The sequence below is a fragment of the Macrosteles quadrilineatus genome, unplaced genomic scaffold, assembly GCF_028750875.1.
Source record: "Macrosteles quadrilineatus isolate MER2022 unplaced genomic scaffold, UCM_ALF_1.0 Scaffold_4__1_contigs__length_99947679, whole genome shotgun sequence".
NCBI classification, from domain to species: domain Eukaryota; kingdom Metazoa; phylum Arthropoda; class Insecta; order Hemiptera; family Cicadellidae; genus Macrosteles; species Macrosteles quadrilineatus.
In genome coordinates, this window is record NW_026542597.1 from 89,249,059 (window position 1) to 89,266,384 (window position 17,326).

The 17,326-nt window shown below is 34.3% G+C and overlaps 1 protein-coding gene across 1 annotated transcript; it reads left to right on the top strand.

Moving 5' to 3' along the window:
• The first annotated feature begins 1,504 nt into the window (after positions 1-1,504).
• Positions 1,505-15,757, top strand: LOC128992436 (uncharacterized). Its single transcript, XM_054416009.1, has 5 exons — positions 1,505-1,686; positions 11,514-11,620; positions 12,081-14,041; positions 14,659-14,776; positions 15,555-15,757. Exons 1-5 carry the CDS (start codon positions 1,644-1,646, stop codon positions 15,741-15,743), a joined length of 2,418 nt encoding a protein of 805 aa, XP_054271984.1. The 5' UTR covers positions 1,505-1,643; the 3' UTR covers positions 15,744-15,757.
• Positions 15,758-17,326: the final 1,569 nt, after the last annotated feature.

The window sequence follows — 17,326 nt, forward strand, 5'->3', positions numbered from 1 at the left end:
TCTTATTTTCCCCATGTTTGTGTCAAAAGGATTATACACGTATAGTATTGTAAACATGTAAGAAATATGTTTAAAATCTGTGAATATTTTTTACAAAATGTAAGGGATGACAACAAATTGACCACCCTTTACCTGCATACGTCTACACCTTGCTTTCAGATTATTTATCTTATTTTTTTTACAAATTTCAAAAATGCAATTGAAATTCCAAAATACTCACTTATCTCCTCAGTATGTGTACACACTTCACTTTACGCGCACGCACACACACCCGCACCCGCGCGGTACGTCAACGGCTGGCCGACCGGCACACGACTGGCAAACGGAACGGCGGCAACGGCGCCGGTAGACGGCGCGCGCACCCGTCAATAGTCACACACTAACACACACGTACACTCCCTACGGCAATGTTTGTCTGTGTTATTGTTTATGTTCCGCAATGTGTTAGTTCCGCAAACTTTTCGCATAAAGTCCAATAAGAGAGAAGGTAAATAAGGTGTGCGATATTTTAATTTTGTAAGCAGGGTGATATTTGTTTATGTTTGAGTTTTCAGTCTTGATAATGTTGGTAGCCTGTGCGTGATTAAAAAAAACTTACCCTTGAAAAAAAATAATTTCGAAGGGAATTTAATCATGGTTCCCCTAGTACAGAAAAACAATTTTCAATGTTTAATATTTATGTTTTAAACATTTGATTCGTGTTTTTATTTTACACAGACATGACAAGACATACACACAATACTAGTTTAAATCAAAAACTTGAATTTTAGGCTTTGATTTTGGATCCACCGAGTTACCTTACACTTTTTAGCAGTATAACACATTGTTACCGATTCTATATTGGTCTGATTACAATTTATGTCACATCCTAGGACGCTAGGTTTTAACCTAGAGCTGTTTTCCACATTACTTCAGGCTAGTCCTAGAGGGTCACGGTATTATCAGGTACAAAATCAATTGGTGATTGGCGGGATTTGAACCCGATACCTCGGCCTCCAAAGTCCTGTGCTCTACCACCAAGCCAGCTCACTACCACGTCGTTTGTGAAATTACTTAGTTTCAAATAATTAAGATCACACAGAACATTTTATATTTGTAAATTGCTATTTGAGGTATTAAAACTAAACGGTAGAGCAAATCACATTCAGAAAAACTTAACCAGAAACATGAAATAAAATGATGAATTTACACCAACTAACATTAACCAAACATAAAAGAGGCATTGAATTATCTACACTTTCAATACGCTCATAAATTTATAAGTAAATATACCAAGAATATTCAATGCCAATGTTTAAACTACGACTATAATCGATCTTACTTTAATCTTTAATCAACAAATATAATCCAAAATCGATGCAAAACTAAACATCTCAACTAATAGCACACAGATAAAACATACTCCTAACAGGATCTACAAAATAAACAAAACAGCTGATTCAATAATTATTTTCTAGTATGTTCATTTAACAATTTTAAAAATAGGTTAATTTTCAGTAAATCGTGTAACTTATGCCATTTTCAACCAGAAACTTTCAAATTATAAACTAGTTATTGAACCCTTAAAATGAAATACGTGTTTTAAATCGAGTTTTTCACAGACTTGTCGGATTGTAGAGAAAAGTAAATTCGCAGTTGAGGTGATGGATCTTCCGATGTCCCCAGAAAGAAGCAAAGTTTTATCTGGTAAATATATCTTATTTAAGGTACTTCGTTAATTTAAGGTACTACTTTGATGCAATCCTGGTATATTTAACACACCGTAATACACATACTATTTCATATAGGCTACTGATATTTCATAAATAATTAAAATAAAGATAATAACTTTTCGTGAGTTGTCAATGGTACCGAGAACCGAGGCAACGATGTCGTGGGTTCGTTCCTAGTGCATTAACAATTGACCAGTCAATTCTTGTATTGTACCATACAGCACATAGTGTACTGTAGCTTGAGCCCTGTTTTTCTTGATTAATTCGACGCACTGGCCCATTGGGTTGGCAAATGCTATGTTAAAATATACCTTCAACCTCAACAAAGGAAGAATTCTCGTTTTTAAGTAATATTAAACATGTATGCCTGGATAATTAATCATGGGTCTTTACAAGTAGTAGTTTTTGTATCTATATGTACGAAATGGTATCAAAGTCTTAGTATTTTAATGCATTATTTGTTCGAGCAAACTGTTATTCGGTAAAAAGCTACTGTACGGGAATCCATATTGCACCCAGCTATTAAAGGCAACCTACGAACTTCGGTTCAATTAAAAACACTGTACGGCCGTGACCTTTAATTATAAACCTGTGTCTGTGTGGCCTTAGTAAATTGTTGCCAAGTTTTTGGCAAACTTCCTGTTTACTTAGGTTAGGGAAAATATAAATTGTGTACATACCATCTTACAGTGAACAGTATTAATTTGGATAAATATTTAAACTGTTGTTATTATAGTCTTTCTATTCACATTTCGTACAATGTTGATTAATAAGTGTCACAAATCTTCCTTAACCTTTTCGCTATAATACTAGATTGTTTATAATAAATTAGAGATAATTTGAGTTGCCAGAATAATTTAAAAATAAATAAATAATGAAAAACTAATTATTGACAACAAAACGACTCACAGGTAACCTAAACGTTACCGTTTTATGATCTACAATAAGGCATTGTGATTATAAATCTATAATAAATCATGTTTCAAAATCTACCGTATCAGCGCAGTCAAAAGTTCTCAAACATGAACATGCATTAAAATAGGCTACACTTTACAATGGGACATTGTACTTTCGTTGTTCGAAATCTATGACATTACCTAGCAAATCGAAGCATATTTAGACTTTATGTTTGTCTAATTTAATTGTTTTAGCGAATTTCCCTATAGGGAAGTAGCTATTAACGTAGGTCTCATGGTAAGACCTAAGCCCGGGACCGATTTACTTTTTTCATTTTGATGTCCCTAGAGGCCAAAAACACCATTCGTTCAAATTTTTATATATCTATATATAGGGTATATATATGTGTCCATCCGCACGATAACTTGAGTAATTTTTGTCCGATTTTGATAAAATTTTGTTTGAAGATGTAAGGCGGGATAAACTTGAATGAGTTCGCGAACCAGCATGATCGGACTATGGGAACGGGGGTTTATGGGGGGTTTTATGGGGTAAAAATAGTGTTTTCCCATTTTTGACCCTAAAAACACAAAATTTCACAATTTCTTTTCAAACCTTTTTGTAGAGCTTAAAAAACAAATAATTTAGTATATTGAAGCGTTATTATGCGCCTAATTGTTACGGAGAAAATTCATAAACATTATAATTTTAAAACTCCCATGTTATTCTTATGGAGAATAAGTCAACTGTTGTTGTTTGCTTGTTTATGAACATATTTTGATCAAATTTGGAGAATACATTAATTTCTTACTAAACCACAGTATCTTTTAATATTTAACATTTAAAAAAACTTTTTTACCCTCCCTGTTGCAGCAAATCTAAGAACTCATTAAACTAATTCTGTTTAAATTGGGAATAAAAATGTGATATTTTTAAGGAGACATTTAGTTTAAATCCAATCAGGCAAATGGAAATTCGCTAAGTCTGCAGGTTTGCTGCGGCGGGGGTATTTACATAGACTGTGCAACGTCTTCACTCATTTAGGATGAGACACCACTGTTAGAAAAGAACCGGTATGGATTAGGGGCCTATACAAATAAACAAATGACGTTACTTTATTTAAATGCGACTGTCAAAATACGTCCGAACCAGATGATACGGCTAAAGACATTCGGACCTGTGACGTAATTTATTTATCTTTATATTCACCGTTTCTGTTCTCATATATTAGTTATTTGAAGGTGAATGTTATTCACTTTTGTTCCCTCGTTGAATGGTACTAGCTACATATTGATCATTGTTCCTTAATGGGGGTACAATGTGAGTTCAAGGCTATTCCGTTGAAAGGATAAATAATCGGTATCAGCAACCGGACACATACTTTCTCCCAATAGCGGTGGGAGCTACTAGCATTTTTACGGGATAGAGTTGCAATAATTTTTGAACCGTACTATTTACAGCAATTAGGGTTATGCCGTTTTGTTGAGAGTTACAAGGGCAAAATATTTGGAGCCAGTTTTTTTTAATCCATTTTTCTGGGTGTTATGGAAAAATCACTGTAAAAAATCTAAATTAAAAAAAAATGAAAAAAGCTGGAGCTACTATGGATTGGTACCTACATAGCTAATTTCATCAACATCATCCCACAGGTATGGTCTGTAACTCTGTAGGTTTAAACAGTACACACAGAACATCACTTTGAAAACCACTTATTTTGGGTTCAGAAGGACCCAAAACAGACATTTCCACAAAAAACTACCTATATAACTCGAAAATTTCTCCATATACTATGTATAGGGGGAGAAAATAAAAATTCAGGGTGTACCCTACAAATGCACATAGTGTGGAGCGGTGGCATCTGTCCATGCTCAATGTTGGTTCACATGTCTTTCCCATGGGATTGTTCAGGGATCTTCCCCTTTGAACTGACATCCCCGGGGATAATTTTATCGCTCCCCCCACCAAGGTGCCCCAGGCTTACTTTTCAATCAATTCAACGCCTATATCAGTAGTACTGTAATTAACCGTTCCCCCGTTACAGCAACCCTATGGTGTTTTTGGAATACATTAAAGAGCAGCCCGTACAACTTTAGCATTCGTACTGGGATGTTTTAATAATTGTTACAGTGATACATTCAGCGTTGTGAATTTTAGCGAATTTCCCTATAGGGAAGTAGCTATTACCGTAGGTGGCACGGTAAGACCTAGACCCGGGACTGATTTACTTTTTCATTTTGATGTCCCCAGAGGCCAAAAACACCATTCGTTCAAATTTTTATATAGACTTATATATATATACGTCCGTGAACGCGATAACTTGAGTAATTTTTGTCCGATTTTGATGAAATTTGGTTTAAAGGTGTAAAGCGGGATAAACTTGAATGAGTTCGCGAACCAGCACGATCGGACCATGGGAACGGGGCTTTACGGGGGGTTTTATGGGGTAAAAATTGGTTTTCTCACTTTTGACCCTCAAAACACAAAATTTCCCGATTTCTCTTTAGACATTTTTAATGAGCTTAAAAAAACAAATAATTTAGTATATAAAAGTATTTTTGTTCGATTATTAGTAACGGAGAAAATTAAAAAAAAAATTTAAATTTAAAATTCCCATGTTATTCTTATGGAGAATATTGTCAAATGTTGTAGTTTGCTTGTTTATGGATATATTTTGATCAAACTTGGCAAATTTATTTATTTTGTACTAAGCTATCAATATTTTACTCAAAAACACACTTTATTAGTTTCCTTGTAGCAGCAAACCTAGGTACTCGTTAAGCCTAATGTTATTAAAATATATTTAACTGAAAATCAATTCAGACAAATGGAAATTCGCTTAGTCGGCAGGTTTGCTGCGGCGGGGGTATTTTATTTTATTTTATTTTTTTTTTTTTTGTTAAATACCAAACGAACAAATATGTGGTAGGAATATTCCACTAATATTATACGTGAGAAAGTTTGGATGTATGGATGTTTTTGTGACAAGTAAATGAGGAAAATACTAAACCGACAGGGTTGAAAATTGGTATGATAGCTCACATTCCCGATTAACATATAGACATATTCTTATCTCAAAAATCCTTTCCGGCTCTGCCCCAGTTGCTCGTTTCCGATGTTAACCTTATATTATATATTATATATATTATATTCATATTTGAAAAAAAAAACTACTGTAATTTGTTATGGTCCTTATAATTCTTAACAAAATAGTGCAACCCCCTATTGCTGTAACAATTACGGATTGGTTATTGCAACTTTTGTGATTTTCCCTTATAAAATATTAGCGAATTGTCCTAAAAGGAAGTTACTATTACCGTAGGTGGCACGGTAAGACCTAGGCCCGGGGCCGATTTATTTTTTTTTATTTTTATGTCCCCAGTAAAAGCTTATGTAAATCTTAAAAGCTGATTTACACTAGCGAGTTTGAGTTGTAATTAATACCCCCGCCACAGCAAACCTGCAGACAAAAAGAACTTCCATTTGCCTGGTTGGAGTGTCACTAAAAATTATTTTTATAAGATAGCATATTATTTATTTCGTATTTAAGAAACATCAATTGAACTAGTACGTATGGTTGCTGCTACAGGGAATGTAATTAAGTTTTTGTGAAATGTTAATAGTCTAGTGTGAAATAGATAAATTTTCCAAATTTGATCAAAATATTTTCATAAACAAGCAAACAACAACAAGTTTATTCTTTACAAGAATAACAATTGATATTAAATTTTGGTAGTTTTTTTTTTAATTATTTTCCTCTTAACCATTTGGCGCATTACAACGCTTCAATATATAAAATTATTTGTTTTTAAGCTCTACAAAATGTTTTGGGAATAAATTACTAAAGTTTTTAGGATAAAAAATTAGAAACCCAATATTTACCCCATAAGCCGATCACACTAGTTCGTGAACTCCTTTGAATAAATGTAGGTTTACACGTTTATAACGAAGACAAGATTTTATTTTGATCGAGATTTTTTCGAGACGAGATTATGAAAAAACTGTTAAAAACGCCTGCAGAAAGTCAATGCAATGTACAATACAAGAACAGACTGCTGTTGCGTTTCCTTTGCGAAGGCGTTCTTATTTAATTAATAACTTTTTACATTTAGGCTACTAATGCTTTTTTAAATTTTTTTCATCTTTACATCGCAAATGATGAGAAGTTTTGTTAAGTGTAAGCAGTGTGAGACATGTTTTACTAACTGTAAACATTGACAAAACAAGTTATTCAAAAACATTCTAAAAATAACACAAGACTGAAAATTAAATTAATAGGTACTTAACTAGTAAAGATTTATGTTTTAGACGTTATTTTTTTCAAATTTGAACTCCGTACTGTTATCACCATGTTTCCTTCGCGTAAGAGTTATTTTTAATATGATAGGCCAAATTAATATTTGTTTTTTTTATACTGATATTGATGTTTGTTAAATATACGGAAATTTGATGGTTATGAATGAAAACTGCGTTATGTAAAAAGTGAAATAAATATATTTATTATGCTGGTTCCACAATAGTAGGTTTACACGTTGGTTCTCAATGTCATAAAATCGGATAGTTTTCACCCGAGTTTGCTTACAATAAATTTAACGTGATTGAGTTGCATTAAATCCAGATCCAGCCCAACACCATTCGGTTTCAATACATGGTATCCCGTAGGATTTGCCCATCGATCGATAGTTTGATATTGATGCCTGACTATTCATAATCAACGAGTGTACGAAATTAATCTAGAAGTAGTTATTAAATTATAAGCCAATCATCGGTCTCAGGTAAGAGACACGACTCTCGGCTTCTCAAACAATTTATGAAAAACTTTAAAGATTGCCTCGTATATCATCCACAAGTTAAGACAAATGAAGATGTTAGAAGCTAGTCATGTTCCAGCTACTCAAAACTCCCTGCGAGTATCAACTGACACGGAGGACTCATACTAAACTACCGCGGCTTTAAATCGCAATTTTGTCCTTTTTTCACAATTAATAAATGGCAGTCTTTCTTTTAGGTAAAGTTTGATTTCTTTTCGTAACTTAATAATATTAATAAATAAATTAACCTCAATGGGTTAAGATGTATTTGTTTCACTGACATCTAGCGGTGAATAGACGAACTCGCCGCACTTTGGGTGGTGACATCTAGCGGCGATTGGACGAACTGTTGTGCTCTCCGGACTTTATCTACACGTGTAGCTGATATAAAGTCAATGCTTTTAGGGAATTTTCCACAGGAAATAAGCTATTACCATAGGCCTCATGGTAAGATCTGGGCTCGGGACCGATTTACTTTTTCGTTTTGAGGTCCCCAGACAGCAAAAATACCAATCGTTCAAATTCACGGCCCGTTGGCCGTTGATAACTCGAGAAAAAATAATCCGATTTTGATTAAATTTGTCACAAACGTGTAAACCTACGTTTATTAGAACGAGCTCGCGAACCGGCACGATCAGGCTATGGGAACGGGGGCTTATGATGGGTTTAATGGGGTGCAAATTGTGCAAACATAAAATTCTCAATTTAATTCTAAACCGTAGAGCTTAAAAACAAATAATTTAGTATACGGAAGCATTGTTGTATGCCTGATGGTGACGCAGAAAATTCCTAAAAGTGTAAATAAAATTCCCACGTTATGTTAATGGATAAAAACAAAACTGTTGTAGTTTTCTTGTTTATGGATATATTTTTATTGAATATTGCAAATTTCTTTATTTCATACCAAACTAATTAACATACAGCATCAATAAAAATACACCTTATAGGTGCCATTTACTACATTTATGAAAAGCGCTATTTGAACCAACTAGCAACAGATGCTGTGGTCCACAACGAGAACTTTACTTTTTTCTATGGTTTAGGCGCAGTGGTAGAGCATTATGTCTGTGGTGGATGTGGCATAGCGTATGAATTAAAAAGAACCGATTTTTCTTAAACTTTGTCCTCTCCCATAACTGCAATAAGCTTTTTATACTTATAGGCCTATGCCAACCCAGTACGAAAGACGGATACTCTGCTAGTAGGGTCTACTGTATTTAACAGTTTTACCATTTTGTAAGTGATGAATTTTATGGATAAGAAATATGTTTAAGATCATTGCTTGGAACTATTTGTGATTTGTTTCTTAAAAGTGGTGAAATAATTGGATAATTGTTTATTTAAAGGTAATTCCTTATGTTAGCTTTGCACAACCGAACTGTAAGTTAAATAGTTTATTACCATGCTTCGTTCACTGCTGAAATTAATCTGTTAAAATGCAAGAACACTGTTTTTGGAGACACTGTATTAATTTCATGCTACGTAGTGTTAAGTGTGCGTTTTTTTACACCGGTTTGAGTTCATTATTCAAATTATAGCTGAAATGTTTTTTTCTTTTGTTAACCACGTAATAAGATTGCAATTTCAATACAGACTCGGCATGGGAAAATAAAGAAACAGGCCAACACGTTTTATAGTTTAGAACATGTTTTAAACATTTACAATCGCTCATTTTTATTTACTCGTCTTGTCCTGATCTCGTTGAACGAATTTTCTACAAAAACGTAACCAAAAACAACTTAGAAAAAACAGCGATTTTATTAGTATGTTTTCCACTACATTAATCACCACACTATATATATTTTATATATATATTATTTTATTTCAACTTTGTTTTCGCAAATATCCAAACCACAGTAACGTCCTCCGACTTTTGTCAAAACAAGTCTTTGTGGTTGCACGTTTTACCCGTGTTTTCCGAGGAACCGAAAATTTACAATTCAAAGACGAAAACATTCCCGAGGTGTTTTCATTCGGGAAAGAATGGAAATTCGTTCCCAATCTGCTTAGGGGCGACCCCGCGTTATCTTGGGGTCATAAATTGTTGCGCCTACCTGTCCGTTGCCATGGCAACCACCCTGTCTCCCAACGGCGCACCGGATATCGCGAGTACGGATCTGTATCCGGTCTAGCACCGCTGTTCCAATTGCGGTCAACCCCCCCCCCGCAATCAAAACATTGGGGTTATACACACCCTTGTGCCAATTGTGACTAATTTTGAAATTTGTACCCCTTTTGATCTTGATTAGCTGTTTTGTGGTAACGATTGGGGGGTTGTTATTCGATAGCATTGCAGTTTTTGATGCTTGTGGTATGTGCGAACAGAGGCTGTAATTCATTTAATTATAGTGTTTGCCTTCAAATATGGAGGTTGCGGTTTGATTACAAGCAGACTTAGATGTAATTAGTCATTCATCAGGCGACTGATTTGATGCTATGTAACAAAAGATTGGCATAGCATGGTTAACATGATCAGGGTGTAGACCATTACTTACATAAATACATAATCAAATTCTCATTTCTTTTTTAGAACAAAAATAAATTAAACTAAATCAATAGAAATAAAAAATCATATGAGAATTCAGTTTAAACAGAAATAAATTGGCAAATATACAAAAAAATCTAAGGCTATCGCCACAAATGCTAATTTCAAATTTATTTAAACACTTGTTAAATGCTGGGATACTGCTTCATAATATCATTGACTTTATATCTACACTATCTTCTTTATAGATATAAAGTAAATGTCTGCAAAGATGATTTTAATAACTACCAGAAGCATCAACAGTGCACACTGTACAAGGGATCTTTAAAATAACTAAATCGATTGACAACAAATATAAACCATAATAATAAACTAAGTACAGTTCAGTATTCAGTCATTGGAATAACTAATTAATAACAAGGGCATATTACACTGATGATAGACTTTAAAAATTCTCCCTTATTATTCTGTTAATCTAAGTTTTTAAATGCAATCTTACTCAAGAAATTTGTACTGTTAAAAATATATAACAATTTTCATTTATTGAATAACCTTTTTACAGTTTAAAAAGTGTCAAAATATTTTGTAACACAACTTTGTACATATTCATCAGCACTACTAGCAATTTCAACATATCAGGGAACGAACTGGTCTAGTGGTTAGAATGCGGGACTTCGGTTCCCGGGTTCTAATCCCGCCAAATCACCAATGAATTTTATCTAAGTGATAATGCAGAATTAAAGTGAAAAACAATCCCAGGCTTGTGCCTAGCGTTCTAAGCAAAAAAATAGACTATCATAACTTTTAGTGGTACAAGTTTGCAAATTATTTGCTGCATTTTATCCATTCCTTGTACACCTCAATATTACTTACACTAAAAATAGGCTTTACCTTCGTCACTGCAGCTCAAATTCTTGTGGTGTAACTATGTTACGGCCGTTTCGGCATTATAATGCCATCGTCAGACTACAAAAACACAAACTCGGCTGAAGTAGCGTCGTTGAAGTTTAAACACGTAACACATACGAACAATATATTGTACGAACATAATTGTTCGTATGTGTTACGTGTTTAAACTTCAACGACGCTACTTCAGCCGAGTTTTTGTAGTCTGACGATGGCATTATAATGCCGAAACGGCCGTAACATAGTTACACCACAAGAATTTGAGCTGCAGTGACGAAGGTAAAGCCTATTTTTAGTTATTATACAGCTCAGGGGCTAAAACATGTATTTTAATTACTTACACCTTCAGTTCAGTAAGTGAAAAGGAAAAGTTTTGAAATACAAAAGCAAAATCTCCCCTTCTTTGCCAACAATAGAGCACTTTCCATTGTGAGTTCACCTAAAGTATTAGATACGCTTACACCTTTTCACTGGTTACTTGCACTTTTAGTCTCGTGATGGGATTTTCAACATTTAGGTATTCTTGCTTCTTTTTAGTTTGTGAGTGAGTTCTGTGAACTTTGAAAATAGTTTAAGATATTTTATTTCGATCAGTTAAATTTTTTAGGATCTTAAAAAGTTAATTTTCAAATTTAGGACTCCCCATTGTATTCATGCTAAGAATTGGTATATAAATTATATTCATTGATTATTTTTTTGTTGCAGACATTGAGCAATCAATTCAGAATGCCCTGGCGTTATTCAACACTAAAGATCTTGATTTGGGAATTGACCAGCCATACGTCATCGATGATCCCATAGTCTCCCTCCACGTAAGACGACAATCAATAAATAGAAGTAATACAGAAATAAATTAGTGTGTTAAATAACCTCTGAAATTTTACAGCAAAATGAATGATTAACTATTGATTTATTTTATTTTTCTGTTAAGTTCAAAGAAAATATCAGTTTAGCAATTATGTGAATGGTATGTGGTGTGTTTGCCTAAATCTGTTAAACCGATAGCCAACAGTTTGTGATTTAAAGACAAAATTATAGGAACAACAATTATTAATTAAATACTAATTTGTTGTTTATGTGTTTATGATTTTAGAATCTTCTGTATATAATAGTTAGAGATTTACAGAATCGTTTTAGTATTTCCAAAATTATTTACACCCAAAAAGAAAAATACAGTAAATTAAAATTCCAATGTTAACATTGTTGTAGTCATCATTATGATGTTAAACAATGCCATTCATAAAAAATTATTGCTTAATTTGTAATTTATAGGACCCAAAAACTGAGGATCCGGAAAAACGCCTTGAAACTTCAAATTCTCGTAAATCAAAAGAAGTTAAAAATATGTACACGCCAAGGAGTCACTTGAATCAAGATGAAAACCAACAGTTTTACGATGCTCTTCCCTTCACTGATACCAAAATGTCGAAGGAGTCTATTGATCGTTGTTTTCTACAAGATCCGGTTAAAAGCACATTTGAAGAAATGCAAAGAGTTTTGAATACAAAAACTGAAACGTTTTCTCCACGGAGTCAATCGGTGAATCAACAATTCTCTCAATCCCCTAAACAGATGTCTTCATCCCCAAAACATGTTGAACCGTCGCCGGAAGAGATACTGAACATTTTTAGTCAAGATCTAGGAATAAATTACAGTCCCAATGTAACGCCTCGAGTCATTTACCAAAACATCAATACAAACGACTACGCAAAACCAAAAGAAAAGAAGGACAAAAAACCAAAACAGTTAAAACTAAAAGAAAAGAAAGTAGAAACAGGAAAAAGAAAATCGGCCAAACAAGAAATTACGCAGAAGGACAATAAAATGAAAGAATTGATGAATATCTATGGATGTGGGGACAAGATGAAGAAACTAAATTCCGATTCAACTATTGGCTCAAAGTCAATGAGTAAAATTGTATCAAGAAAACAATCTAGTGTCAATAAAATTTCGAGCAAAGCAAGTAGTGTAGCTATGTCGAGAAAATCAAAAATCAAATACAAAATCACAAATGATTTAGACATGAATTTCAGTGAGGGGGATTCAGTACCAATAGAGAAATCGAGTAGGCTAAGTACAAAAAGAAAGAATAAACAGAAAATTAACAGTGTAAAACCAATAAAAAACCCAAGTTTGAAAAGAAAATTTGCAAATAAACAAATTGATGAGGAAAATTTGAAACCGAGCAAAAATCTGTCTTCTTACAGGAATAAAAGTTATGAAACTCAGAAGAATAATGTTAAGACCTATAAGGACAGTCAAAATGGTCTATTGAAAAACAAGAACCTAACACATTCTTATCATAATCCAAGGGACAACATAAACAGTCATAAAACTTTGAATGTTAACGATGTAGAGGTTAGCAAAAAGGAAGACTTTACCGTCCTCCATGCGATTCCAGATGCAATTGAACTTGTAGCTAAAACTTCTGATCTCCCTTCAGAAACACAAGGTGAAAAACAAAGCACGTCATTGAACAAACCATCAAAAATTGCTGATGTGGGAAAAGATCAAAATATAACAAAAAAAGTATCGGAAGAAAAAAATCTAAACAAACCAGTTACACTGAAGAACGATGTTCACCAAAGTTACAAAACAGAATACAACGATATGAGTGATTACGGAAACGAACTGGAACACCCAAACCAGTTCCATTACACTCTTCCGACCCACTCTTCCAAATCTAAAGAGGTGGAGAGGTTTCTAAACGGCCATTATCAACACACTTATCTTCCTTTCGTCATCGGCCAGTCGACGAACAAAAGTCACAACCTCTGGGTAAATATTCAAGAGGCGTTGTCACTGATCAAAAACAACATCCCGCAAACTATCGAGATCCAAAATCTATGCAAAGAGAGCGATAAGGATAGCGAACGGCCGTTGACAGTTTTGTCTAAGTTTTCGACGAAAAGTAAAAAGCCGCACCAGTGTCCAGCGTTGATGCATGACGGTCTTTATGATATTCCGGAGACGAGTCGGGAAATGGAAGATGGCGCTAGGTGGGAAGACCATCCGGATTGTGTCCAGGCTAACTTGGACCCGAACTTTTGTCGACCCAGATGTTCTTGTGTTCCCCAGGGAACTCTCAGCTACAAGAAAGTGCTGCAGCAGATCTTCCTGGGGGAAGACGCGACGGAGGGACCGACTGATCCAGTGGATCAAGGAGAGTCGTACACTGGCGAGCTGAGGAAAGCCCTCATTGCATTCACCCAGGAGTTTGAAGATTTAAACAAGTAAGTGAACATTCTCAGTTACTGTATTGTTTAAAGGAGTGATTGCAGTTAGCCTGTTCAACATAACCTTAGTGTAGTAATCTACAACACAAGAAACAAAGGTTGTTGTGTTTGATGAATTTAAAAAAAATCAACAGCTGACAGAGAGCTAGGCAGATTAATAGGGGACCTCCCCATTTTCAGGTCTCAGGTAAAATTTAGGTTTTCAGTGCTCGTAGAAACTTTCTCAATTTACTTCCTTTACATTTTGCATTTCGCTCTAAAAGTTTGGGCTATAGCCATCAATCCGCAGTCCCTACTGGGGAATATGGTTATTTCCAAAACACTAGGAAATAAACCTATAGTTTTATATCGATCCCAGAAGCCCACAATTATAGTTATTATTGTAGCACTGTTAGTATTATTTGATTTCTGATGTAAGATTCTCAAAGGATATCTGCCACAAACCGATCCAAAACACAAATTAACACCTTCTTGGTAACCTAAACTCAAAACTGAATAATAACATCTTACGATATGAGCTTGTATTTAACCTGTCGGTGACAAACGGTCTGTTAATTTTTAAATACCACCATGCTAGGATTAGGATTCAAATAATTTGTGATCGAATGTTTCAGCAAGTATGACAGGTTACTATCAGATCCTGAGTCTTCAAAAGAAGAACTGCAACAACTGGAGGCGTATCTGGAAACTAAAGAGGAGGAGATCAGAAAAATAATAGCAAGGATTAATGAGGTTTGTTTTTTAAATCAATTAAGAATACTAATGTTCATTTGTTAGATCATTTCACATAAAATGTGTTTTTTATAAATTACTCAGGATGACCTAGTCGTGATTGTAAAAGATTTTCTACGTAGGTATCAGCTTCACTGTGAAACTATATTTTGTTCAAAGTTAACAACACATTACATATCTTCACAATGTAACTTCTGCTGGTTCATAATTCAACTTGATTAGTCCCATAAATCACAAAGCAAGATTCAAATGATAGGGACACATTGTAAAATTGATTTATAGGGTTGAACAACTGTGAACTTAATGATGAAGCACCTCCCTAAATTTGAGAACAGTAATTTATTTGTATACCCCTATTCTTGTTGTGATATCCATTACTATTGTATCTTGCTATTGTATTAACAAGCAGTTTTCAATCAATAATATTTATCCAAATATTCTTTAGGTCTAGCTAATGTTTAATTGTTTAGTTACATATACATTCTCGAATTGATAATCTACATACCGAACATTTCCTGTAGATTGTAATTGAATTCAGATAAATTCCTATCTAAATTTTGTTAATTCATTTGTCATTCAGAACATATTACACACTAAGTAAATTGTTGTGAAATTAGCAGTTTTGTAAGTTCATTCAGGTGAACAAAATAAATCAATAAATTTCTTTATTGAGATTAATTTAATAATATAAATAAGTTTGAGTGAGTTGAAAATTAGTTAAAGTGAAGCCACATTGTAGACAACTAATTATATATCAATATTGTATTGTTATCCATAGGTGAAGGAACTGGGGGAGAAGTCTAGGGCAGAGTATGGGAGAGGCGCTAGTCTGGAAGCGTACCGAAGCACTACGTCAGTGCAGCTGCGGCAGACATTACGCAGAGTGCAGCAGTTCAAAGAAGACATCCGCAGCAAGCCTACCACTCGTAACTGGAGCAGAACCTCTTGTGTCAAGAGTTTGTATTAAAATTGTACAACTCACGTCTGTTTATTTCTAGTTAGGGTTGGATTAGTACATATCTCAATGCTAGTGTCTTGGGAAGGGGGGGGGGCGAGCTGGTCTAGTGGTTAGAGCGAGGGACTTCGGTCCAAGAGGTCCAGGGTTACAATCCCGCCAAATCACCAATGGATATTATCTAAGTGATAATGCCGCAACCCCTAGGTCTAGCCTGAAGTAATGTGCAAAACCATCCCGGGCTCGTGCCTAGCGTCCTAGGACAAAAAAATATAAAAAAGTGTCAAGCTGGTCTTGTGGTAAAGTGTGGAACTTTGTTTAACAAAGATACCAAAGGTTCAAATCTTGCCCAGCAATGGAATTTATACAAATGATATTGCCGCAACATCTAGATCAATTCTGGGCTAGGACCTAGAGGAATAAATATTTTTTTTTAAGTGTCTTGGACGGATTATATAAATTTAACATTTTTAGTTCAAGACTGGGTGGCTTGCACTAGATCTTGTCGTTATGGTCATAAATTAAAGGAAACTGAAAGTAAATTTAGATGAATAAATCAGCTGATCAAAAAAGAGCTTTAGAGATGGTGATTTTTTTACATCAACGTTACACAATTTTTACTTTCTATTGGGAATGATGACTGGAATTTTCATTGTTTTCCAAAAGTTGATTTTTTCCGGCACATGTTCAAGATTAATTTTCTAAATTCACAACTGAGGTGAAACTGAGTTCCCTAAAATGTGTTTATGTTTCTGTTTCCTCAAGATGTATTTTTCTTGAAAATGGCTTTTTTGCCTCCAAGAAATAAGTAAGGGGTTTACCTCAGACAAAACATTCAAAATGTCAATATTCAAGTTTATTAATAATTTAACAATGATATATATTTACAAAATATTCTTATCACTTATAGTGTATAGGTTTTATATTTTACATCTGCACAACACAACTAATCTTTTTATACACGATATTCAAAGGCTTCTAAGTAACTAAATTAAATAGTGTGTTAAACAGATTTAATAATAGTGGTAAAAGAATTACTCATACTAAGGAATTTCTTTGTATTTTTAGCTAACATTTTGTAAATTATTTGATGAAATCCCTGTATTTTTTATCAATTATAAGATGGGGACGCCACTATATGCATATTTTAACCCCAATATGAGTGAAGGATGAGTGTAAGATGAGTGGCGCGATCTTGTTGTCTTGTTAGTGATTAAGGCAGACATGTTCCTTAGACACAGCTGTTAATTAATAGCCCATAGCTAATGGCAACTAAGGGACCTACAGTTTATAGTGGAATCTGAACCACAATTTTTCCTTGTAACAAATTGGTCTAATTGTCAGGATAGTACTGCTGATAGTCGTAGTACTCCCTAGTGCAGACGTTAATCTACACCAGGGAGCATCGCATCCAGAGTGCATTCCTATAAATATCCACAACTCGTGACCTCCTAGTAGCTGGATTACAGGACGACGCCACCCGTCCCAGTCTTTATTTTAAGGGGTAGTAAATAAATTAATCAATATAAACGGTTTGGTAATTTAGCATTAACTAGTATCATTAAATTTAGGAGGAGCATGAACTATAACTCCCA

Excerpts from the sequence above, each read along its gene's own strand:
- LOC128992436 (XM_054416009.1), top strand. The coding sequence starts at position 1,644 with ATGGATCTTCCGATGTCCCCAGAAAGAAGCAAAGTTTTATCTG. Across the intron at positions 11,621-12,080 it reads ATCCCATAGTCTCCCTCCAC|GACCCAAAAACTGAGGATCC; the intron begins GTAAGACGACAA and ends TGTAATTTATAG. Across the intron at positions 14,777-15,554 it reads TAATAGCAAGGATTAATGAG|GTGAAGGAACTGGGGGAGAA; the intron begins GTTTGTTTTTTA and ends TGTTATCCATAG.